Source organism: Indicator indicator, chromosome 1, assembly GCF_027791375.1.
Source record: "Indicator indicator isolate 239-I01 chromosome 1, UM_Iind_1.1, whole genome shotgun sequence".
Lineage (NCBI taxonomy): Eukaryota > Metazoa > Chordata > Aves > Piciformes > Indicatoridae > Indicator > Indicator indicator.
The window spans coordinates 124,356,050-124,382,293 of record NC_072010.1 but is presented as its reverse complement, the minus strand read 5'-3'; the positions used below and the strand labels follow the sequence as shown (position 1 = coordinate 124,382,293).

The following is a 26,244-nucleotide window of genomic DNA, read 5'->3' as shown; positions in this document are numbered from 1 at the left end:
ACTGCTTTGGAAAGCAAATCGGTTAAGAAGCACTCCAGTCTTTGTGTTGAATTTAGCTGATCAGAGGTACACTTTTGCCCACAGCTGAGCAAGTTTGAGAACAATTGCAGGCTGTTGTGCAGACACACTCCTAGATTACCATCTAGGCCAGAGCTCACTGTCCTTCCTTTCTAAGCATACATACTCAGCCCACCTAACCAGTTTGAACCCCTCAGCAGGAAGGCTGAGAAACATAGCCAATATTTAGTCAAGATAACCCTCCCTTTTACAAGGGCTCCACAGCTGCATTGCTCAAGCTGGGGTCTGCAGGAACAGCCTGGGGAATTCCAGTCAAGCGGAAACTGAGGGGCAAATACCACCTCCTGCAACTCCCTGCACACCCAGAGACCTGGCTTGTAAAACAAGAGCACTTTTCTTGCTGTTCAGCATTTCATTTAGAGCTTCTTGAAAGTGTAACATCAAGTGGATTGTATTTGTGCCACTGACAGCCCGCAGTCCAAGTAAAAAGACACAAATTCTCACAAAAACTGTGAGCTGTCCTTTTAATGCCTGCCAAGCACAGAATCTGTGTGAAATACTGGGTAATAAAGGAGTCAGATTCACTACCTTCAAACAAAAAGATCTATGTATTTATAAAAAGTTCCATGTCTACCCCATGCTGATGTCAGGATAGCACTACTACTGCTGAATGCTGCCAGGTTATGCTCTTCTGCAGTGCTTTGAAGGTTACCCCAAAACTGGCATGAAAATACCAGAAAAAAGCAAGCTCTTCAAAAACATGGGTTAAGTTTTTTGATAACCAGAGCAAGAGGTTTGACTGCCAAGATTGTGATCAGCCCTATAACACACAAACAGCTTTAAACCTGAGTAACTCAGTAAATTGTGTTGGAAGCCTGGTGATCTAGCACAAAGGAAAGAAACCCCTCCAAACTTATGGACAAAACAAAGAGCAATCCTTTTCGGCTACTACTCATTTTTTTAATTTTCTGCTTTCTTTTCAGACCAGACAAAAGTATTGTACTCAGGAAAATACCTGAGCTGGTCTGATAAAACACACAACCTCTCTCTACAAATCCTGCTTCTCAGTATCACCCAATTTTTCTTAAGCATTATATGTGAGTAAATCCCTATAGTACACAACACCAAATCTTTGGTGTGAAGCTATTGGTGTAGGCATACCATGATGTTATTACTGTAAGTAACCAGAATTAAGCATGTTATGGCAGCTTAATTTCATGTTATGTCAGACATAGCAACAGCATTCCATATTATCCAAGCTCTCTTCATAGGTTACTTCTAAGTTTGCAGTTGTTAAGGGTAAGAAATCTAGTAGCCCAACTGAGTACGTGCTGCAGTCACCCCATCTGCATTTCTCAACAGAGTGCACCCTAAAGTTCAAAGCCCTTCTATTTCAGCCTGGCTCCAGCCTTCTAGCATTTTCTGTGGGTGGATCCCCAACTACACAGGGTTTGCAGTATTAGATGTGTTTGGTTGCTTAAATTTCCTAGAAGTAGAGCACTTCACTTAACCTCCCAATGGCTTGTGCTTCAAATGAGAATTAGAAATCAGTATTCCAATGTATATATTTCATTATTGTTTTATTCTACCAAAAATTCAGTGATGGTGCAAGTCATATACATTTCACCATATAGAAATATATAAAACTCTATTTATTAGTGTCTCAGTAGGTATCAATATGTGAATTAAAAATAATCCTTATTTGACATTATTCTAAAATCATCCATGTAACACCAGTAGTAGTAGCAAATGCCACAATAAAAAGTATATATATCTTTAGTTTATGTTGAGAGTATCACTACAACATTAAGACAATGCACGTGCAGGAATGGTTCAAGAAAGAAAATCCATTTATAGCTAAAAAATTCTGCCTTTTTTTTTTTAACTTCTAAAAAAACCCCAACAGTAAACATTCCCCATTTCCATCTGCCATCACAAATCTTACTGTATCTAAAAAAAAAAAAAAAATCAATCATGTAATAAAATATCCAGTGAGCTTTGGATTAACTGGGGTACACGAGTGTGCAAGCGTGCACGGTCAGACGTAAATCCGAATGATAGCTTTACAATGCCATTCCTAAAACTGAATTAAATTCATCAAGTTCAATTTCTACCTTTGAAAAATCATTTTGTACACATTCAGAGGGATCAACACTTATTCAGAAACACAGGCTTTTAAAAGACAAACTCTCATAAGCATTAGTAGGAGTGCACCAAAATTCCTGTTAATTCGATGAAAATACATACTCCAGAAAGAGCATAACAATACACAATCCATGACTGCTGGAAATTCCTGGATTTATCCCATTCTACTCATTCAGGATCTAAACATTCCTTCAGAGAGTGCACCAAGGAAAATAATTATAAAGAAAGAAGGAAATGAACTTATGTAAAACTAAACAAAGAAACAAACAAAAAAAAAAAGTGAGGGAACGCAGCAGCAGTAGCAGCAGCAGCACACTTCAGCAAAAGTACTCACGCAGAATCTACTGGCCAGAAGTTGATCAGAGTAACAGGACTGCAAGACAAAAAATGAGGAGGTGAAGAGAGAGGCAGAAGAAACTCAGCAGCAAAATAATTACAGAGAGATTTAAAAAAATAAGTAAATAAAAAAAATCACGACAACTGAAAAACAGAAATCCAACAGACCAGCATGAATGACTGTGAAGAGCAACCAACCAAAAAGTGAGGGGAAAAAAAAAAGAAATCTAAAATTAAAAAAAGAGAGAGAGCCAGAACAAGCTGTGTGCAATTGCCATTAAACAACTGATTAAATTTCTAAAAAATAAGAAAAACAAAACAAAAAAGCCAAACAACAAACCCCAAAGGCAACTGGGTTAACTCATTGATTTATCCATGTACATCCTTATTGCTTTTGTTGTTGGTTTGTTTGTTTTTTTCTTTTTTCTCATAAAGACATCAAAGCCATTTAATAAGACTAAATTTACAGGGTGAGAAAAGAAGAAATCAGCTGGGAAGCTTGCAAACACAGTAGCCTAATTAAAAAAAAAAAAAAAAAAAGGCAAGATACCCATTTGGAAGAAAAGAAAAATTTCATGAAGAGATCATTAGTCTCCAAATTGCCATATCAAACTTAGAAGTTTGTAAGGCTGTCAGTATGTCTCTTTTACCAACTGAAGCTGAAGTCCTTGCATAAGGACAGGTTAAACATACCAAGGCAATGGCAATTGAAATCCCAGCTTGTGTTTTCCTGCCAGCCGAGGTTAACAGAAATGAAAGAAATGAAGAGGCTTTATGCACTTAGGAAGTGAAGGGAGTTGGCACCAGCTGGGGAGCTCGAAGAGCATACCAAATGAATCGCTACTTAGGACACTTGAGAGCTACTCACGTTTCCATGTTGTCTCCCTCCAAGACAGTTTGCACAGGCAGGTAGCCCATTCGTGGATGCTTTGCAAAATATCTTTTTGTTCGAAATTTGTTTTTTAGTACCTTGGCAAAGTCACGGACATCTTCTCCTGAAGTTGTCTGAAAGGCACAAATCAGATTTAAATCACTTTTTGGTGAGGTTATTATTTTTCGTTCAGTTGCTTCTTCCTTTGCTGGGTCACTTGGAAATGCTGTGGCCACACTAACCAGAGTTGTCAATGGTCTGACCTCCAGAACAGCAGATTTTATTTATCATGCACCTTACAATGCACTACACAGTGAGACTGCTAGTGGGGAGGAAGAAGGGAAAAAAGGAAGCTCCAAAAACTCTGTATGGGCTCATGCCTCACAGAATGTTGAAAGAGCTTGGAAGAGACTTTGAAGATCATCCAGTCCAACCCTCAACCCAGCACTAAACCATGTCCCTAAGCGTCAGGTCCACACACTGCTTAAACACCTCCAGGGATGGCGACTTCACCACTGCCCTGGGCAGACCATTCCAATGTTTCATAACCCTGTCAGTGAAGAAATACTTCCTAGCATCCAGCCTGCACCTTCCCTGGCATGGCCTGAAACCATTTCCTCTAGTCCTGTCTCTTGCCACCAGGGAGGAGAGTCTGGCCCCTTCCTCACTCCCTTCAGGTAGTTGTACAGAGCAATGAGGTCTCCCCTCAGCCTCCTCTTGTCCAGACTGAACAACCCCAGCTCCCTCAGACACAACTTGTAGGGCATGTATTCCAGGCCCCTCACCAGCCTCATTGCCTCATCTCAGGTGATCTCATGAGGACAAAGAATCACTAGCTAAGAATTTGTCATTTCCTCATCTGGCTTGGGGTACTCTGTGCCTCCTTTTGGTCAGCACTAAAGTGACTATAATGGAGGATATACACCCATTCCATGTGCTGCTTCCCTGGCTCTTACCAGAAGCTCATCATCTACAATCTCTTGGGCCTGTCAGTCTGTGAAAGTCAGACTTGTACTCTTGGTATATTTTCTTTCCAGTTCTCCATCCCAGACTCCTCTGTCATTAATATTTGGATCAAAGAGAAATAAAAAGCAGGTGAGAGCTGCTGAAAGCTCTCAGATCAGTTATTTCTTCATGTGCCTGTTTAATCTGAAGCTAGCTGGCACTTAAGATCAGTACTCAGAGAAGAGTACAATTTGCACAAAGTTCTCTAGTCCCTTGCCTGCGGTTGGCTTTCCTTGCTGCTGTAGAGAGCGGCAGAGAAACGCAAAGTGGAATTAGTTTCCCAAAAAACAGAATGAGCCAGGAAGAGTTCAAAGGATGTCTGCTGGGAAGATGCAAGGATTCTTGTGAGCCTGATTAAGAGTCGGCTGATTTTCTGAAGAATTTCAATGGAAGACTTTGGCTACTTTAGTCAGGCTGCACTCCCTCCTCTGCACCTCACAGAGACACTCAACTCCGAGATACTGCTCTTCTAACAGGAAATTAAGTTCTTCCTGACCCACATAACAGAATTGCTTCTCTGCTGTATCTAATTTGAAGGAAAGAAATGAGGGAAAAGTTAATCTTCCTGACATTTTTTATTGAGTTCTATGCTTTTTCTTTAGAGAGGAAGGAGATGCTGGGACCTATCAATCAAGCCGACTTTCACAGAGCTGCTGAAACAGAGATGTATATATTTTTAATGATTACCTGGGTAGAAAAAATTAAGCATGCCCTGAAATATAATCTGCAGAAAGACTGAAATGCATTAGTAGGAAGGACAAATATCATCCCTGTACTAATGACACCTGCAAGCTTCATGTAAAGCTGGAAAGAATTTGGCCCTCTTTCTGGTCAGTCTGGTAAGAAAATGCAACCAGTGACTGACAGAGAAGTGACACAGCAGAACTTACAAGCCACCACAGCAGTATCTGTATTTTCAAGAAACTGAGATAATGTTCTGTAATATTAAGCATCACTATCCTCAATACATCAGAAGTAAAGACACTTTGGGGCAGAGAGGGATTACATATACCTAGACAACCCAGAGGATTCCAGAAAGCAGATTCACTGAGATGGCCTTGCATGCCCCAGCAGAAGGGAATTCCCTCTGCTGAAAGCCATCTGCAAGGCCAAGGCCTGCTAGGAGAGCTCCTAGCCAGGTTGGCATCAGAAGAACACACACAGCAAAACCAGCTGAGAACAGAGGAAGATGTTAAATACTTTGCTTCTGTATAAATGGATTAAGGACAGCTTTCTATTCAGGTTGTTCACCTGTATCATTCGTAACCAATTATTCCTGCCTTCTCTGTTTTCAATGTTGTGAACACTTTCCATTGTATTTGACTTTAATTTGGATTGCATTCAGATATGACTAACAATAAAGCATTCTTTATTTTGACCTTTCTGAGACTGTTACCTCACCTTACTTCCTTGAACCTCCTGCAAGACAACCAAACAGCAAATTGGCATGTTTGCACAGAAACATCCCAACCTGTCTGCTAGCAAAAGAATTCTACAAAGAAAATATGTCTTCTGTTCACAACTAGAAGCACCAGGCACCTCTAACACAATTCAACTGTTATTTAAAAACAATGTTCAAGGAGCACAGGAAAGGCAAAGCAAATGCAATTCTTTTGTTGACAAGATGATACATTGAGACTATATTCAGCCAGACCTTCAGATTTAGTCCACAGAAGTTTTATTACACATGATTTTCAGAGTAAAATCACCCGAACCAAAATTTTCAGTAGAACTGGTTCATGAGGAGGAAACGGTGGAGTTTCAACATCCCAGCTTTCTTAAAAGAAAGCAATACATAGGCAGCTGGCTTGAGCACATTCCAAAACAATTTTGAATCTAAAACTATTTCATAAAACACAGCTCTTCTTATTCACAGAAGACCTTTACCACCATCTCACTTTTCCCAGTTTGGTTTAAGAAAGTGCCTTGCCAAACCTCAGCCCTGACTGTAAACACTAGCTGTAGACAGCTATCTTGGCTTGACAAGTTTCCTTCTAACAAGGTGGGTTTTATGGTGGTGTGTCACTGTTTGTTAAACCCAAACAGAAAAATTATCTTACATTTAAATCCCAGGCTAGAAGTTGTCTTCTATGCTTTATTCAAAATCTCTTTAAAAAGTCACCAACTCTCTGAACAGTAAATTGAGCTGCATTGCTTTCAGGAATAACTATTGCAAGTTTTCTGTCTAAATGACAATTCGGGAACTGCCTTGTCCTTACTGTGCCTTTTGCAGGAGAGGAAAGTTATCAAATCCTCATATGTTTAGCATGAGTTCTCCAATCTCCCCTAAGCAGCAGTAAAGACTGCAGTGCTCCAAAATTTCCTAGAAGGAAGAGGGAAGGGTAATCAAAATATCAAAACACTTCACTGTGCTCTTCTAGCGATTGCCAACATATCAAAGAAGGAACTGCATGTATTCTGTGTGCCAAAAATTCATTTTAACGTGAGGTATTTGTCTGGAGGAAGAGAAAAAAATACTCTGCCACCTGCAAATGCCATTTAATTAATTTAGAAAACAATTAGAATCATAGAATCATCCGGGTTGGAAGAGACCTCCAAGGTCATCCAGTCCAACCCATCACCCAGCCCTAAGCAATCGACTAGACCATGGCACTAAGTGCCTCATCCAGTCTTCTCTTGAAGATCTCCAGAGATGGCGACTCCACCACCTCCCTGGGCAGCCCATTCCAATGGGCAATCACTCCCTCTGTGAAGAACTTCCTCCTAACATCCAGCCTATACCTCCCCTGGCACAGCTTGAGACTGTGTCCCCTCATTGTGCTGCTGGTTGCCTGGGAGAAGAGACCAACCTTCCACGGGCTACACCTTCCCTTCAGGTAGTTGTAGACAGCAATGAGGTCACCCCTGAGCCTCCTCTTCTCCAGGCTAAACAGCCCCAGCTCCCTCAGCCTCTCCTCAAAGGGTTTGTGTTCCAGACCCCTCACCAGCTTCGTTGCTTCTTTGGACACATTCCAGTACCTCAACATCTCTCCTGAACTGAGGAGCCCAGAACTGGACACAGTACTCAAGCTGTGGCCTGACCAGTGCTGTGTACAGGGGTACAATGACCTCCCTGCTCCTGCTGGCCACACTATTCCTGATCTAGGCCAGGATGCCATTGGCTCTCCTGGCCACCTGGGCACACTGCTGGCTCATGTTCAGCCTACTGTCAACCAGCATCCCTAGGTCCCTCTCTGGCTGGCTGCTCTCCAGCCACTCTGTCCCCAGCCTGTAGTGCTGCATGGGGTTGTCCTGGCCAAAGTGTAACCATGAGAGCTTCAGTGGATGTCTTGCTCAGTCACCCTGTACTTGGGTTCATTTTTTCAATAGAAGCAACACAAAAAAGATCAGGGTTTGCTTCTGCGTCACATTTACTTTTTTCTTTTTTCCCCAGTTAATCCTTCTCTAATTCAGCTGGCTACTGGCGCAGCCAAGCACAGCACATTAGCACGGGCTGCTGGAGTTCAGGATTCACAAAAAAAAAAAAAAAAAGTACGGCTGTGAATGGTTCTTTATTCTGATCCAGTAATCTGGCTGTCATTGCAGGTTTTCTGTCCACCACTGTGTTCCCCTACTAGTAATCTGTGTTTTTCAGAGAACAGAAACTTGATGGATCCTGTGCTACAGGCTCTGGGGGTGTTTCACAATCCTTTTTCATTTCCCTCTCTCCTCAGAACACATCTTATGAACAGGTTAAGAAAGTAGTAGGAAGGTACTGGTTTGTGCATTCTATGCACCATTCACAAATCTCCCTTGTCTCTTATTAGCAAGAATAAGAGTGGCAAACTGCAAAACAGAACCAGAGCCAATCCAACAAGGAGGTATTCAGCTGCAAGGAATGCTCTGATGCAGTTGCTCACTCACTTGCTCACTCAGCCTATGACTCAGATCATGAGATTCTGCTGAAAGAATGCCTGTAGGAATGGGGAGACTGTTCAGACCTGCCCAGGCAGAGTCAGCACTTCCCTCTTGTGCAGCAGTTCAGGTAAATTGCCCTCTCCAGCAACCTCGCCCCTCGGGGATGACACTGAAAAGCAGCAGCCAGTGAATAACTGACAAAAAGCAACCGCATTTTAGTTGCCCTGGTAGAGATCCAGATGAAATGCTGCCACTTAATGCTACAGGAAAAGTTGATGGACAAAGCAGATAAATATCCACAAACTAAAAATAAAACTACTGGGTTTACTTTACTATAGTATTTTAGGGGATTCATTTTCTCTCTCTCTTTAACTTTCTAAGAAAACCTGAGGATCTCTACTTGACTTTGGCCACACCTTTTTCATTTGGATGGAGATGTAAAGACCATTCACATAATTTTATGAGGCTAGGCCCTGTGTCATTTTCATGCTGTATTTTCAACATTTATATTTGACCAGGAGACAAAAGCAGAAGACTAGGGTCCAACCCATCGCACCAGGCAATTGCAATCAAAGAATGTACTGCTTCAAGACTACCAAACAATAGCAAAAGCAGGTAAGAGCTTGGTTGTGCTGCATTATGAAAGAACAACGTGAAAGATCCTTCAGTTTATTCTCCTCTGCACTGGTCATGAGTGGCCAAAAAGGAACACACTGAGAGGGTAATATGGTAGGAATGAAAAGTTTATGCAGAAGTGAGCCTTTTGAGAGCTGTGCAACAAAGGTGAAGGCCCTCACCACACCATCAATGCAGCTCATCTGCATGGCACTCAGCTTCCAATCTTCGAAATTAATCAAACTTGTTACTCTCAAGAACTTCCCTGGTATTTTAGATCATCAAGTGATCATAGAGTACAAAGGTACCACTAAATATTGAAGAACTGTAAAAATAACGTGGATCCATCAAGTGAAATACGGCACTGAACCTGGAGCAAGTCTTGAGTATGCAATAATTCATTATTAACAACGCATCATACAAACAACACACTTCAATTTACTTCACACCACTGGAGAGTCCCTTACTAAGCATCAGGAATTTCTGGCATGTATATTATTTAAAAGAGATTTAACTATAGGGGTGGAATGAAAAGCCACCAAAATGCTCCATTACCTTGCAAGTAGGAAATGAAGCTTTGTGCTTTCTACATTAAGAAGGGAGGTAAGGGTCAGTAAAAGAGCCACTTACTGGTGTGCAGTATTCCACCATGGGATAGTGCATTTTATGACCTTTTGCAACACGGCCAGAGAAGAAGCAACTTTGGCAGATGTCATAGTTAAAGTGCTTTAAACTTCTGTACCTAAAAGAGGAGGGAAAAAAAAAAAACCAACCAATAAATCACGTCGTCAGAGCTTTGTACGTGAGTGCTTCATATCAGCTTGTCAAGTTTGAGATGTCACACACTGTGCAATGCCAGGCACTGCTCCTCCACCACGGGACAGGCATTGCTGCCTCAGATGTTTATCAGAGATCTGAATCTTGAAAAACGTGTTTTAACACGGGCCACCAGCAAAGGTTTCTGCACAGTCTCTCTCTCAATATATGGAAGACATTTCTATAATGCTAATTTCAGTTCTTTTGCTCTTCATAATGATTGCTTGCACAGAATGTCCCCAGGAAGTAAAATTCAAGGAAAGCCCTCACCAATGAGTCCCTCCAGCAAGCTCTGAAGTGCTGCATACAAGGCAGAAATTTGTTTGTGTCTTTCCTAGCACCTCTATCAAAACAATTTTCCTGTGTGGCATTCCATCCGTGCAAAACTCCAAATACACTTTCAGGCCATTATTTAATCTCATCAGCTCTATGAGGCAGCTAACTGTTTTATCTGCTATGCTGAAGTGCTTGAAAGAGTTGGAGGCAATAAGGGTTGCCTTGTTCCAAATGCACGAAGCTGTTCGGCCACAATGACCTCAAAAGAACATTGTTTTATACATACTGAGGCACACAGTATTAGCTTTCTAAAAGCCTTCCAATACAGTATCTTTTTGTCAAGAGGGTTTCAATGACTTGCAAAGCCAAAGGAAAAAAAAAAATCTGTGACAGACAGATTCTACTATCATAATAGATTTGTTATATAAATTTAAGAGACAGATGAGATCAGTCAAGTAAAACTAGATGCAAACACAGAGCTCCAGTGTCCACTTCCCGAGTTCTCAATGCTCACTACAGACCATCCATTCATTTGCCATCCTTTGATTTTCCAAGTGCTGCATTTTTGAATTCCACCTACTTGTCTCTGTCTTTATAAAAAAATGTGTAAGTAACTCAGGAGTTCATAAACTGTGTTTAGGAAGGAGAAAATAAGACTTTGTGCTTGTGTTGAACTACTGACATCCCACCCCACCTCTTCCTCACTAATATGTATTATTTCCCAGTTTAGATATTCAAGGGGAATAAAAGCAGCAGCAGAAGAATTTAGACGATTAGAGGAACAGCCTCACTGAACAAAAACTCAGATTCAAAACAAAGCAATACCTTCATTATTTCACTCTCTTCCCACTGCCTGTGAAATTGCATAGTAGAAAGCACTGCCCCACCACATGCATAAAAGCAACATTCATACTCTCCCAGGTTAGAGCAAAATGATGGCTTTTCTATGTTGTACTGCTTGCTGTTGCCTATCTAGGTTTTAGAAACAAAATTACAGAACATTCATTATAAACAACAGAATACCATAGGAAGAGAAATGCCAGTAGTAAAAGAAGGCTGTGCATAAAAAGGACAGAAACCATACAAAGCAGCTATTGCAAAGCAAAGTGATAAAACAAGTCTCAGCATAATTGAAAGTGAGTATTTACTTAGCTGTTAAGTGGATTCTCAACAGGCATACAAACACACAGCCATTTTACAACACAGGGACTTATTCATTGCCATAGTAACCATGGTGCAGATCCAGATGTTTAAACAGACCAGCAACGTTTTCCCCCACTTTAGGTTAATGTTTCACCAACAACATACTTGCTTTGAGAAACACACATGCAGCTTTACATGCCTGCGAATTTCCAAGCCATCTTCTTGTTTAATACCATGATAGCAAGCAGTTCAGAAAATGTAACTGCATGCATAGGACACACTGAATGTATAGCAAATTGCACCAGTGGTGAAAGCCACCAATACTTTGGTTGAGGCATAGAAAGATTTGGACACAGAGGACAGGCCATTATCTTAACTGAGAGATGACTTTTGTTCTCACAGAATCATAGAATCTTAGGGGATGGAAAGGACCTCAAAAGATCATTCAGTCCAACCCTCATGCCAGAACAGAAGCACCTAGAATAGGTTACACAGGAATGTGTCCAGGCGAGTTTTGAATGTCTCCAGAGACGGAGACTCCACAACCTCTCCGGGCAGCCTGTTCCAGTGGTTTGTCACCTTCACAGTGAAAAAGTTTTCCTTTATGTTCACATGGAATCTCCTATGCTCCAGCTTGCACCCAAAGCCCCTTGTCCTATCATCAGACATCACTGAGAAGAGCCTGGATCCATCCTCCTGACACTCAGCCTTCATATAATGATAAACATTAATGAGGTCACACTTCAGTCTTCTCCAAACTAAAGAGCTCCAGCTCCCTCAGCCCTTCCTCAGAGGGAGATGTTCCACTCAATCATCTTTGTGGCTCTGCGCTGGACTCTTTAAAGCATTTCCCTTCTTGAACTGAGGAGTCCAGAACTGGACACAATATTCCAGATGTGGCCTCACCAGAGAAGAGTAGAGGGGGAGGAGAATCTTCTAACCACTTGACCTTCTAACCACTCCCCTTCTAATGCAGCCCAGGAGACCACTGTCTTTCTTGACTACAAGGGCACATTGCTGGCTCATGGTAATCCTATCTACCAGGACCCCCAGGTCCCTTTCTCTTACGTTGCTCTCCAACAAGTCAGTCCCCAACCTATACTGGTCCATGGGGTTGCTCTTTCCCAGATGCAAAACTCCACACTTGCTCTTGCTGTATTTCATTAAATTTCTCCCTGCCCAAGTCTCCAGCCTGTCCACGTCTGGCTGAATGGCAGCACAGCCTTCAGTTGTGTCAGCCACTCCCACTTTTGCATCAGGAGCAAACTTGCTGACAGCACACTCTGGTCCCTCATCCAGGTCATCTCTTCACCTCTCCCATCACTGTACCCAGCCTAGGTGTCACTCTCCCTTGTGTTTTTTTCCCTGAACAACATGCATAAAATTAAGTGCATGATTTGCCTGGAAACAAGCAGAGCTCTTGATCCACCAAATAATAGCACACATGGCAGAGATGAAGCGAGTTTGTACCTGAATCCAATAATTGGACACTCCTTGCAGATGTTACACTTTGCTTGGTGTTTGGCAGTCTCAGCAGCAGCCACCCTGTGCAAGACAGGCAGCCACACCATGGACTGTGGTTCCAACCTCATCCAGTCCAGGAAGAGGGCTGCTTCAATCTCTGGTTTGTTGTTGGCCTGTAAGAGAAGGGGAAGAAAAACTGAGTTTGAATACAAGTGATCTACTACTAGTTAATTAAAGGTTCAAGCCATTAACTTCCTACCTATTCCATCCCTTTTCCCTTACTCCAGCTATTCCCCCAGTCCAGCCATTCATTAAAAAAACCAAACCAAACCCAACAAAAAAAAAAAATCAAACAGCAAAAAACCTTCAGGAGCCTGCCTTAAGCCAGGAGCAGAAAACTACTATTAACATTTCACATGTCTCTTTTTCTTATTGCCTATTATAATAGTCAGCACTACCATGTACTCTGTCACAGAGAAAATCATCCACTTACAGGATCATCTTTGATGCCTAATCTCATGTCTCCTGTCTCTCTTATCTGAACCTGCATAGAACTGCTTCTCACCTATTTTCAAAACAGTTTGTGTTATCCAAGCCCTTAAACTTGCCCGTGTTTTGATCAAAAAAATTCCTTTCTCCTTCTAACATCCCTCATTGTCATGCTGACCTTTCTTCAAAATGCTTGTGTAAGGAAACCATTCAAATCCCTTCTCAAGCCTGTTGTTGAACATGGAAACTGCCTCCTTCAAATGCCTTACAGTCCCTCTTCCCATCATATGATGACTAAATTTCCCATCACTGCCTGCAAACACAACACAGTTTTGTCCCACAGAATACCACCAGTTTAGACTCATATTCCATTACTTCCTGCTTTCACCTCTTTGCCAGCAACAGAAAAGCCTCTGAACACATGGTGGGTTGAAATTAACCCCCAACTAATTTGGAGAACTATCCCCCAAAATAAAATTGCCAGACCAGTTCAGTTTGGGATGGAAGCAAATGAAGCTGTAGTTACAAACAAACTAAAATCTAGATATATGAAATGCAATTAATATGTACAAAGTGTACAGTATTTACATATATTTACAATTTATAAACAACACAAGGACCCCCCTGGACAAAACCAGGGGGTTACCAATAGCTTCCTCCTCTCTGCTCTCTTCCCCCCTGTACAAGGGAAAAGAGCAGAGTGTAGCTTGTTAGTTACTTAGCCACAAAAAGAACGGAGCCAAGGTCAGCAACAGCCAAGCAAAAGCTGAGAAAGAACAGAATAGTTTATGCAGCTAACTTCATGTTAATTATCAGACCAATGGCATAATTTAGACATTATCATTATTTTCCCTTTACATCCAATGGTAACTTGTTTACATTCTACCACTTTGTACTCAAGATCTGTGGAAAATTTCCTAGGCATCAGCCTAAAACTGCTACAGAACATTTCCCAACAGCCTCGTTCCTCTGCTGCCTTCTATTAACACCCTAAACAATGTGATAATTTTGGGTATCTCTTCCACAGCAGTTCAGGTATCTCTTCGAGGCAGTTCAGCCATGGAGCTGAACCCCCTTGCAGCAGGCACCTTACACACACAAAAAATGATGTATCATCCCTACCTGGCAGCACCTACACTATGGAAAAAGAAACAGCAAGAAGGTGAGAAACACAGGCAACAGGGGACAGCAGTGATCTATCTGCATGACTAGAGGTCACACTGTACCAGCCACTAGAAGAAACAATGCAGAATAAAGGAAAACAGTGAATTGACAGAGGTGTATGGGGAACATCTCTCTGACATGCAGGGTAGTGCAAAGACAGCACAAAATTGGTTATATGAGAACCTGGGAGCTGGTTTCAGTGTTAAGAGGAAGGTGATGGATCAGGTGGAAACAGTGAAGGGCTCTGGCAGGGAGGGTGGGTCGGCACAGGGAACAGCCCAAGCAATGAAGGACAGTGTCCAGTTCTGGGCCCCTCAGTTCAAGAAGGCTCGGGGAACTGCTTGAAAGAGTCCAATGCAGAGCCACAAAGATGATTAAGGGAGTGGAACATCTTCCTTATGAGGAGAGACTTAGGTCTTTTTAGTTTGAAGAGGAAGAGACTAAGGGGTGACCTCATTCATATTTATAAAGATGTAAAGGGTGAGTGCCAAGAGGATGGAGTCAAGCTCTTCTTGGTGATGCCCAATGATGGAACAAGGGGCAATGGGTGGAAGCTGAGACACAGGAATTTCCATGTAAGCATGAGGAAAAGAATTTTTCAGTGTGAGAGTGTCAGAACACTGGAACAGGCTGCTCAGAGAGGTTGTGGAATCTCCTCTGAAGACATTCAAAACCCTCCTGGATGTATTTCTGTGTGATCTACTCCAGGTGATCTGCTCTGGCAGGGGGGTTGGACTGGATGATCCTTTGAGGTCACTTTCAACCCCTAACATTCTGTGATGAAGCAGGATACTGTCCCGCTCCATTTCCCTAAACCCTATGTGCTAATTCAAATGCTTTGAGACATTTCCTTCCATGTTACCCAATGGAAACAGCATATTTATGTGATGAACATGTCTAAGTCCTCTGTTTTCCTTTATCTCTGGGCTTTCAAATACAGTCCTCAGCAGGCCAGTCTTTTATATTTCAAACTTCACAAGGCAGACAGCCTTCCTTTGTGGTTCCAAACCTATTTGAAGCATTTAAATAAATAATAAGCATTAATGTATCATGTAATGGACCAAGATGAATAGAGGATTGAGGGCTGGGAATTTTTTTTTATTCTTTCTCTCAGTTACTTTTTCAGTTTCTTGTGAAATCTGAATGTAGCATAACCTAGCTAAAACCTTATTCAACTAAAAATGCTAGCACTGAATTTGGAGAGGAAAAAAAATCACAACTGATCTAAAAGAGAGCAAGCCATAGGGAAAACCAATTACTTGAATGTTCAGGGTTTTTTAAAAGCTAACACTTTTTATAATCTTGACATACAAGTTAACTAATCAATACTTGAAGACTGAGAATAATGCAAAGTCTCTAAACAGAACCCCTGGTCAAAAGAAAGATGTGGAAAAAAGACAAGCCTAGAATATCTGAATAATGCATTGCAGTAGAATTGACTTAAAATGCTACTGCAATACTTTAGTTAATTAGAAACAAAGAGATTTTTTTTTTCCCTGGGCTTTTATCTTGAAATGCTAATCCCAAAATGGTAGTTTGGAAACCATCTAAAGATTCCTGTGGATGGCATTTAAGCTCCACATATATGGCTTTCTGGTACAGTCATACACATCCTTTTTGGATATTTGGAGTACTACCATCAAACCACAACATAACTACAGTTATTCAGATGAAGTCTCTCACAATGTAATATTCACTATAGGTCTTATATGAAATTTAACAACTTCTGCATTAAATCCTACTATTTCCTTTTTCTTTTCAGATAGCAGAATTTAGAAAACCCTTCAAAGGAATGAAAAAAAAAAGAAAGAGAGAGAGAGAAAATCAGAATTATAATAAAATCCAGCCAACACTAGCAACAGAATTTGTTCAGAACAGCAGATACTGCTTTTTGCTGCAGGACATCAGTGAATTCAATAGAATTAAATTAATTCTAGAACTCTCCTAAGAGAAAGGCATATTTATAAAATATGATCCTCTATATGTCTATTTTTCAGCTAGCAGTCAGGGTAGTAAAAGAGTTGGAGAGAGACTTTCTGTGGCTTACTCAGTGAACCAGTATCAGCCAGGAACTACTCTAGCAAACCATTACCCTGTATAGCAGACTGCACTTTTAATACAGAGGTCCTCTAAGTCTCAAAAAAAATTTAAGAGGATCTCTTTAATATGCCGTTTTTAATAGAAAAACATGAAGTGTATGGAAATGCTGCAGTCTGAATAAGAATGAGCACTGCTCTCCACTTGTAGCTGCTTTGAATTTGCAGGGGAAACGTTGCAGCAACGAAAGACTTTCTGTAACATCCAAAGACCTATTTTAATTTTGCAGTCACTGTCAATTGCCAGCAGTCCCAATAGCTGCCCAGCCAGAGCTCTGCAGGCTGACTGTACTAAACCTGTGCTCAGAGAGATTAGGTGCATTAAAATGTATCAGAATTGGTTCCGAATTATATTACATGAAGATTTAAAGCCACATGGAGAAAAGCTGGTCAGGGTCAGAGAGTATAGGACAGACGGTTCTCAACTGTTCCCTGAACTGCTATTCTGATTTTTTTTTTTTTAATAATCTCTAAATCCAGCAAAGGCAGCAGCTGAAGATTTTTGCATAAGGGACAAAGTCTGACTTCATACAGTTCCGTATTTCAACCAACAAGATCAAGCTGTAAGGAATATTAATGGTTCTTTTCTTGAACACATTTCTCTGCAACTCTCAATTTTTATGGTAATAACAGAGTGAATCATAAAGCAAAACTCATAAAGCCCTTTCCATCTTACAAGTAACAATTTGTTATGGGGCACATTGAAATTCATTATGTTCCAGACATCTGCTTTTCAGTATTTACTTTGCAAAAACAATGTGTGTGGGGGGGGGGGAAGTAGGAAATTGGGTGGTGCTAGCATCTTTATGCACTGCTTGGGAGTTGAATTTCTTGGTGTGTGCCTCTCCCCCATTTTGCAGCTTGTAGTTTAAAAAAGATTCTACACTATACTAACTTTATCTATCCATAATGTGAAATGTGGTTCAAACTATGTGATCAGTGTGATTTGCTTTTGGATAGAAAACACAGCACAAATTGTGGATACATTTTCAGTGAGCTATATTGTGTAGATTTCTATAGGAAATTAACTGGAAATAAATTAGCATTGTGAATTTAATGGAATTTTCATAGCCTGGATGGAAAGCTTCACATTAGTCCAGGTAAATATCATTTCGGACAAACCAAATTGCAGAACGGGATTCTTAGGACTTGTTGAAGTTTAAAAATGCAGAGTAAGCCATGAAAGGCAGCTTTGTCTCCCTGGAGTCAGACCTAACCCTGTGCAACTTTGTCTTCCACTACTGAGCAGCTTCCTGAGTACTTCCACATTCTCCCCATTGCTGTCTGGTAAGAAAACAAAACTCCAGAATTTGTTGTTTTCAAGGCAAGTGCTGTTTCATAGTCAAGAAAGAGGATTATTACAAAGGTTAATTTTGGGTGATAGAAACTGCTTAAATCTGTCTCAAACCTTGGAATAAATCCTTAACATTATGGCTTCAACCTCTTGCATTCCACTTCATTGCACTGGCAAATCAATGTTTTAATAAAACCCAGGAATCCAGAAGTGAATTATTGTACTTAGTTTTATATCACCCACCCTTGAAAAACGGTATCTTCCCACTCCCAATCCCCATCTCCTAAACCATTTTAAGATAGCCCTTTAAAGCACTTCACTTGTAGGGCTCTCTAAGAGTGCCTCCCAAGGTCAGGCAGGTTCACAAAATCCTACTGAAATAAAACCAGAATTACTGTTTTATGACATTTACAGCACAGCAGCTTGACGAAGGATTTGCTAGTTCCCTCAGGCTAGCTCTCCCCTGTCAGGAACAAAAGCTGAAGAAATACCTCATGAATAGAAAGAAGGGCTGCCTGCTTCTCTCAAAACAGAGAGAGTCCCTCAACAGTAACATAGCATTTGTATGTTATTTTCATATAAACCTCTATATAACTACAGCTCCTTGTACACAATATTGGTATTCCCCAACTGTTAAAAAAAAAAAAAATTCCAAACCCATCTCTCACAAGACAGCTGCCCAGCCAATGCAAATCACATCACTGGCAGCCAAAGTCACTACCACAGTCCTGGCCAAAATTTGCAATACCCCAACTCCACCTAAATTTGGAGTGGTTGTGAAAAAACAGACTGACTTTGCCTTATCAAGTGCAAACCTAGAAATGAAGACTACACAAGACATAATATTCAAATAATTTCCTCTGTCAAAGCAAAATGAAACAGAAAGGTTGAAAATACAGATATGAATTAACTGTACATATTTTACTACTCCTTCACTTCACCTGTAATAGTTCTTCATGAGTACTGTACTTCAAATACACACACAGAAAAAAGCATACCAAGAACTAGATATCCAAAACTCTATTGAGAAACAGCAAAACACATTCTCATCTGAGCTGCACTCCGTTTTCACATCACATTTCTGAAACATCCCAATGGCACAGTAACTCATTCAAGGCAGTGATGTTAATTCCTAGGTCCTATTTACAGTATACAAGGAAAATATATGAATAATTTTCCACTGTGATTAAAATAGTGTGTGTGTCCTTCAATCCATATCAGTTCCCTATCCTGTTTACTTCAAAAATGTACCCATCACAGAACTAACAAGAAAGTAGTTTCACACTGCAGTGACACCAAATTCACTCAGTCTGAGCCCAGGTAGATCCATATATTATTCTTCAAATGCTCTTTGGTCTCACTAAAAAAATCTTTTTTCCTACAATCTCAAAGAAGAAATCCCCTTCCCCTTGTAAAGAAAAATGAGTCCCACATCCTTTCTCTCCCAACAATTACTATCAGCAACTTCCTGTATGTGAAGAAAACTACGGAAAGCAAGAATTGGTGCTGGGAGGGTGAAAAGCAAGAGAGCAGCAGTAGCCTGCAGTAAGGGGACCTCTTCCCTGAGAGCAGGCAGCATCAGCTGCTGCCAACAGCCAGGCTGGGAAATCTGCCTTGCCCAACCCTCATGCTCAAGGATTCACACTTCAAACCATAAAGCAGGAGAGATTTCCTCTCTTATTGCTGGGAACAGTAAACATCCCCCCCCCCCTTTTTTTTTTTTCCTGTTGTACAGACATAGAAGGCTGTTGCCACGGCACCTAACCTAAGGGGGCAGGGAGAGCCATGTCTGAAGCACACATTTGTTGCAGACTGACATGATTGCAATTTATTGCTAGCCTATTATCACCAGCAAGAAAAAAACAAAGCAGAAAAGGAAAGAAAGAAAACCAAACAACAAAAACCCCCCAAAACAATGAAAAGAGAGCATTCCTCACTGAGGGCGTTCAAAGACAGACTTAATTTAGTTTCCACACAGTAATGTAAACTATGAATCCTCACAATATTTTTCAAAATTGAATTATCTCACTTCTGTAAAAGGAGGCCACCGAGTTCCTGGTGCAGTCCTCCTCAGCTGCCCAGCTCCTCCAGCACAGCTTTGTTTCCCAGGATGCTCCCTGCTTCCATCTCTCCAGCACCTCTGCATTGAGGACCGTCATGCCCCCCGTGCACCACCATCCTACAGGATGTCTCTGTGCTTCCCTCCTCCCTTTCTTCCGGAAAGGTCTTATTACTACTGCCATCCCCACTCCTAGCTGCCCCTTTCTTTTGGGTCTCATCCTCCCTACCCTTCCATTTCCTTTGTCATTATTATTCCTACTCTGTTCTCGCCATCATTGCTTAAGGGTGCCCCATACTCTTTTTCCACTCCTTAGTTCCTTCTCCCTCTTCTTCATCAGGGCTCTTCCTACATTTGGATTTCTGCTCCTCTCCCTAGGATTTCATCCTGCTTATTTTTGTATTTCCTTTCAACCGAGCTTCTCTCCTCCTCTCTGGCTCTCTCAGATCATCTGTTCAGCTGCAACTCAGGTCAGAAACTACCCTCCCCACTCTGCAAGTTAAAAAGAGGCTTCACCCAGAGGACTTTTTACCAGGCCTTGTAGTGGTAGATTGAGAGAGAATGGATTTAAGCTGGAAGAGGCTGTAGATTTAGACTGGATATTAGGAAGAAATTATTTACAGTGAGGGTGGTCAGACACCGGAATGGGTCGCCCAGGGAGGCTGTGAATGCCCCTTCCCTGGACATGTTCCAAGCCAGGTTGGATGAAGCCTTGAGCAACCTGTTCTAGTGGACGGTGTCTCTGCCCATGGCTGGGGGTTGTATATAGATGATCTTTAAGGTCCCTTCCAACCCAAACCATTCTATTACTCTATGAAATGCTGGCAGGTAGATGCAGTGCAGCATTCAGCCCACTGGCACATCTTTATTTGCCATGACAATGCTGCTAACTTGTTTTAGTCAAGCAAATATTTATTCCAAGATCTTCTTCCTACTTGATAAAAAATAGTTTTTGTGTGTTCCATCACTATGAATTCTATTGTTTTTACCTAGTATAAACACATAGAATGGCAGCCCTCTTTCAAACCCCATGGTTTTGTCAGATTCTGAAGTCCCCTTCCTTATGAGTTTTTCAGCAGTGTTCAAAGTGCTGTGACTATTCACTTGGGAAAATTATAAGATTCAACGAGTCTTAATTTCTGTGGAATGCACAAATAGCTTTTGACCATGAATTTGCTGTGACATCATTTTGTGTTGGTCTCACTGGAAAGCCCAGTGTAGGTTCAAGCCTTGACTTCTAAAGAAAGGCATAACCCAGCTATCAACACTACTACGCATAGCTTATCAGCATGGGTTATCAACTTCAGATATGGTCCTATAAAATATTGATTTGGAAACGGCATCAAACAAGGATTATAATTATAAAAGGTCAAGACATGAATGACAGACATGGGAAAATGTGCATCCTGTTGAAATAATGTGTTAAAAGAAGTTTAAACAATACAGAAAGCAAACATCCAATCACAGCTGAAGTTTGTGGTGATTTTAGAATTAGATTCTTTCCAGAGTCATTGTGTATAAGAAGACTACTTCCAAGCATTAATACGCATTGCAAAAAAAACCCGACTTGCCTTGTTTTGCTCTCTACAGAACTGAAACTACCACATAATGAAACTTGAGCAGCAGGCAAGAAAGCAAACAACTCCTTCCGCCCCCAACCAAACAAAAAAATTCCCCTGGGATGCTCAGCGAATGGGAAAAGAGCATTTCATCCATTGTAATGTAGAGGATGCATTGAGAGTTAATCACAGACCATACATTACCTCCCCTCCTCTACCTTTTCATTAAGCAGCTGTCTTCATCTTATGCATTCTGCTGGTGGTTAGGAGAAGGATGAATAATTCCTTTAACTCTCTTCCTCCCCAGATTAAGTAACTTACAAGTTTGAAAAAGAGCTTCCAGTTTGCCATGTATTCCTCAACAGACAGGACAGGAATTCTTTCAGTACTCCTTAAAGAAAACTGGCATTATCTAATCAAGCAGTGGAAGGAGCTCACTGAGCAATCCTGGCCTCTAGACAGCACTGGAGGCAGTTGCTCCTTTTCTGTTGCTCCCCTGGGCACCTGGCTGTCACTGCCCGAAATTTAGATTAACCATTGCTGTTCACCTACATGGCAGCAGTAAATGGTGATCTATCTGCTGGCAGCACAGAATTGTAAAATCAAGAGCTGCTGCAGGAAAGACTTAAACTGCTTGCAGATTCCAATTACAATATAAGCCTTGATGACAATTGTTGCCTGGGTAAGAGCATAATCGGGGCTTCATCCACAAGGGTCAGAGAAATGGGCTAATACCCAAAAGAATGGTTTATTAAACCAATGAATGCCACTACTAAATGACCATCAGCACCCTAATCCTTTCAGATTTTCAATCCTCTTCAGAATGGGCAGGCTACTTGTATTTGTATAAAATACAAATCAGAAAACGAACAGTGAGCAAACATGAACTTACAAACTGGAAGCAGCTTCTGACACTCGGCTCGATATTGCTGCCCCCAAAGGAGGCCACTTCCCCCAGCTGCCGAGGGATCTGGATGGAATCGTGCAGCAGGAGCCCCAGCCGGCGCTGGTCACAGAAGCCAGTGGAGCTTGCCACTTGCTTGAACAGATCTGGAGGAAGGAAAAGGACACCAGAGCTAAAGCATCACCACTGGGATGAGGCAAATAGCATGGAACTCTGCAGCGTTTCGAAGGCTTGTGAGCGTGGGCAACAACCTTGGCAGGCACAAACACAAACACACCTTCAGTTTGGCTGCTTCTCTTCCCATAAACATAAAGGGTTTCTGTTAAACACACAGTCTAGTGATAATTTTTAATAGCATTATTGGCTTGTACCTGGGAAGAAAGACCATTCTAACAGCACCTGTGGCATTACTGATAACAGCAGCTGTTACTTTATAACACAGCTAACTAAACAGCAGGATCCTTGAGCCCCAGCAACATAAATGCTTGTAAAAAATCATTTAACAGTAAAATAACCTCATAGAACGTGGCAAATTTGAAGCCTTAGCAATCAACATACAACTCAGGGAATGCAGATGAACTGAACTGAAACCCAAGAGCTCCTTCACTCCAATATATCATAATCTTGTAATCCAAAAGTATTTCTAAAATGAAACAAAAACATTACAGTCCAAAAGAACCTGCCATCCACCAGGAATCTTATTGTCATATTAAGTTTCCACCTCTGAAGTGAAATGTCACTTGAAGTCATGTTCTGTTACTGCACCATTCTAGAAAAGAATCTTTACAGGACAGAATTATCCCTTCATAAGCTCAATTTAATATGGTGGGAATCAGTTATACTTCATATACATTGAGGAAGTTTTAGAGTTCACAATAATGAGAAAAATCAGGTTAGCATTAACTGAACTGGGTAATATCCCTGCTGACAATACATGATCTGAATAAATTCTCCTTTTGTTTCAAAGAGTTGAAAAAAAGCAAACAAACACACAACCAGAAAAAAAAAGACCCCCCCACCCAAAAAAACCCAAGCCAAGACAAGGAGAGAGAGATGGCTGAAATAAAAAACCACTCTAATTATGGAGTTGCCTTAATAATTCACCTGACACAGGGGCACAACTATAAAGGTGCTTCAGCACTGCTTTCCTACTGCTGCTAAGACACCTGCTTTCTTCCAAAGGAATAGATAGGGAAGGAATTATTTTTTTTTTAATTACACGAATTTCTCTCTTGCCAAGCCTAGTTTAATAATAAATAATTTTGGGATAAATCTCTCCATCACCTCTGCAAGCCTGAAGACTTGTGATCTAGAACAACCAATTCTGCTCTGCTGCACAAATAAGTGAAAAAAAAAATTAAAGGAGTGCGACTCATCACACAATTGTAGCAGTACTAAAAGCAACTGCACTGCAACTACAGGTTGGGAGGTGATCTGCTGGAGAGCAGCCCTGTGGAGGAGGACCTGGGAGTCCTGGTGGGTAACAAGTTATCCACCAGTCAGGAACATGCCCTTGAGGACAAGGCCAATGGTATCCTGGGGTGCATTAAGAGTGTGTCCAGCAGATAGAGGGAGGTTCTCCTTCCCCTCTACTCTGCTTTAGTGGGACCTCACCTGGAATACTGCATCCAGTTTTGGGCTCCCCAGTTCAGAAGGGACAAGTATCTACTGGATAGAGTCCAACAGAGGGCTACAACAATGATTGAGGGACTGGAATACTGCATTATGAGGAAAGACTGAGAGCCCTGGGGCTTTTTGGTCCAGAGAAGAGACGACTGAGAGCTTATTTAATAAATATATATAAATATATGAGGGTTGGGTGTCAAGAGGGAGGGGACAGGCTCTGCTCAGTTGAACCCTGTGATAGGACAAGGGGCAATGGATATAAACTACAGCACCAGAGGTTCCGTGAGGAGGAACTTCTTCACTGTAAGGGGCATGAAGCACTGGAACAGGCTGCTCTCCAGAGAGTTTGTGCAGTCTCCTTCTCTGGAGACTTTCAAGACCCATCTGGATGTGTTCCTGTGTGACCTGTACTAGATCTTATGGTCCTGCTCTGGCAGGGGGTTGGACTCAATAATCTCCAACCCCTTCCAACCTGTAACAGCCTCTGATCCTGTGATCCTGTACAACTTCAGCATGGATGGCGAAACCAGAGCACAGCCTGGCAGAGACAATTCCTTCCTCTCCCACAAATTCAGCTGTCACTTCCCTCATTATGAAAACATTAGGTGCTCTACAACCTTAAAACAGGAGATTGTGCATTACCATGCACACACACAGGAGACTATAAAATACGAATAAATGCTTTCCTTTATAACTTGGATAATCCTCAATGAAATATAATTTTGAAAAATGACTGTACTGAGTCATTTTCTTAAAAGATCTTCTGAATATTTTTTTCACAACACCCACATGAAACATCTGGAGAGCTAAACTGTGACATTGATAGTGACTGCCCTAAAATCTGATCCAATTATACATAGTCATGCACAAACCTCTTTGCTGGCACTGTCTGTTATCTCTTTAGTGTTCTTCAGCTTTCATTAGTAGAAGAATAGAATAATAGCAACTGACAAAAGCAGTGCTGGGTCAAAACCCAAAGGTTGATTTTTTAGTGTTTTGTTTGGTTTTTGTTTTGGGTGGGGATTTTTTTGGTTTTATTTTGTTTTGTTTGTGTGTTTTTTTCAAATGCATTCATGAGTGATACCAGTTAACCAGAAAGTTACTCCTGAGAACTACTCTTTATGAGTAGTTCTTTTCTGGATCCTAGCCTCACTAATGAATGATTAATTAATAAGATAAAACTGAAACTTCAAGTGGACTTTTTTCAAGTATTTCAAGTTTTCATGTATTAAAATATAAAAAATGTGCATGCCTTTAAATATATAATAAAGATGCCAACTATATTTAAACACAGTACAAATGAGACCTTGACTAGAGAAGAGGAGGCTGAAGGGAGACCTCATTGCCCTCTACAACTACTGGAAGGGAGGTCAGAGCAAGGAGGAGACCATCTTCTCCTTGATGACAAGCAACAGGACTTCAGGAAACAGTTACCAGCTGCACTGGGGCAGGGTTCAGGCTGGATGTTAGGAAATATTTCTTCACTGAAAGGGTTATCAAACACTGGAATGGTCTGCACAGAGCAGTGGTGGAGTCACTGTCCCTGGGGGTGTTCAAGTGGTGTGTGGGCCTGGCATTTAGGGACATGGCTTAGTGTTGACCCTTCAGTGCTGAGTCAAGGGTTGGACTGGATGATCTTTGAGGTCTCTTCCAACCAGATATACTCTGTGATTCTGTGACTACACTGTGAAAAACATCTTAAAAAGTTACTGTATTTTAAAAATGGTGTCCTGTAACATGCATTTTTGTGTACTAAGGTGTGCTAAAGTAGTGGTCTCTAAATAGAGGTTCTTGTACCCCAGAAAGTGTGCAAGAAAATCCATTAAGTCAGAGTAAGAAAATATTGTTTGTACTGTTATTAAGTTAAATTTTCCATTTAAAAAATAGTGTTAATTTCATCTTTAACTGCATCCTTTTTGATTTCCTTTTAAAAAATGTTTTATAGTGCATGTAACAGTACAGTGGTACTGGGATTGTTCAGCCTGGAGAAGGGAAGGCTCTGGGGAGACCTAACAACAACCTTCCAGTACCTGAAGGAAGCCTACAAGAAGGATGGAGAGGGACTGTTTACAAAGGCCTGTGGTGATAGGATGAGGGGCAATGGCTTCAAACTAGAGAAGGGCAATTTAGATTGGATGTTAGGAAGAGATTCTTTACTATGAGGGTGGTGGAACCCTGGAACAGGTTGCCCAGGGAAGTGGTTGAGGCCCCATCCCTGGAGATACTCAAGGTGAGGCTCAACAGGGCTCTGGGCAACCTGATCTAGTTGAGGATGCCCTTGATGACTGAAGAGTGGGGTTGGACTAGATGACCTTTGGAGGTCCCTTCCAAGCCAGACCATTCCATGATTCTATATGTATATAGCTTGTAAATAAATACACATCTATTGGGGTACAAGCTCAGAAAAGTGCAAACAAAAAAAGTTTGGGAACTGCTGTGCTAAACTACCTAAAAACACACTGAAGAAGCAACTTAAAAATACAAAGTGGAGCAAATGAACACACTT

General features: G+C 41.3%; 1 protein-coding gene across 5 annotated transcripts in view; it reads right to left on the bottom strand.

Moving 5' to 3' along the window:
• Positions 1-26,244, bottom strand: part of DMD (dystrophin) — an 851,798-nt gene that overhangs the window by 36,638 nt on the left and 788,916 nt on the right. For 3 of the 5 annotated variants that reach the window (XM_054391273.1, XM_054391280.1, XM_054391296.1), the window contains 4 exons: positions 22,101-22,258; positions 12,554-12,720; positions 9,479-9,590; positions 3,368-3,504 (listed from right to left, as the gene is read on the bottom strand). In XM_054391273.1, coding sequence (XP_054247248.1) covers positions 3,368-3,504; positions 9,479-9,590; positions 12,554-12,720; positions 22,101-22,258 — 574 coding nt within the window. Of the gene's footprint in view, positions 1-2,497; positions 2,537-3,367; positions 3,505-9,478; positions 9,591-12,553; positions 12,721-22,100; positions 22,259-26,244 lie in introns of all 5 variants that reach the window. The other 2 variants (XM_054391265.1, XM_054391289.1) reach the window with 1 other exon arrangement.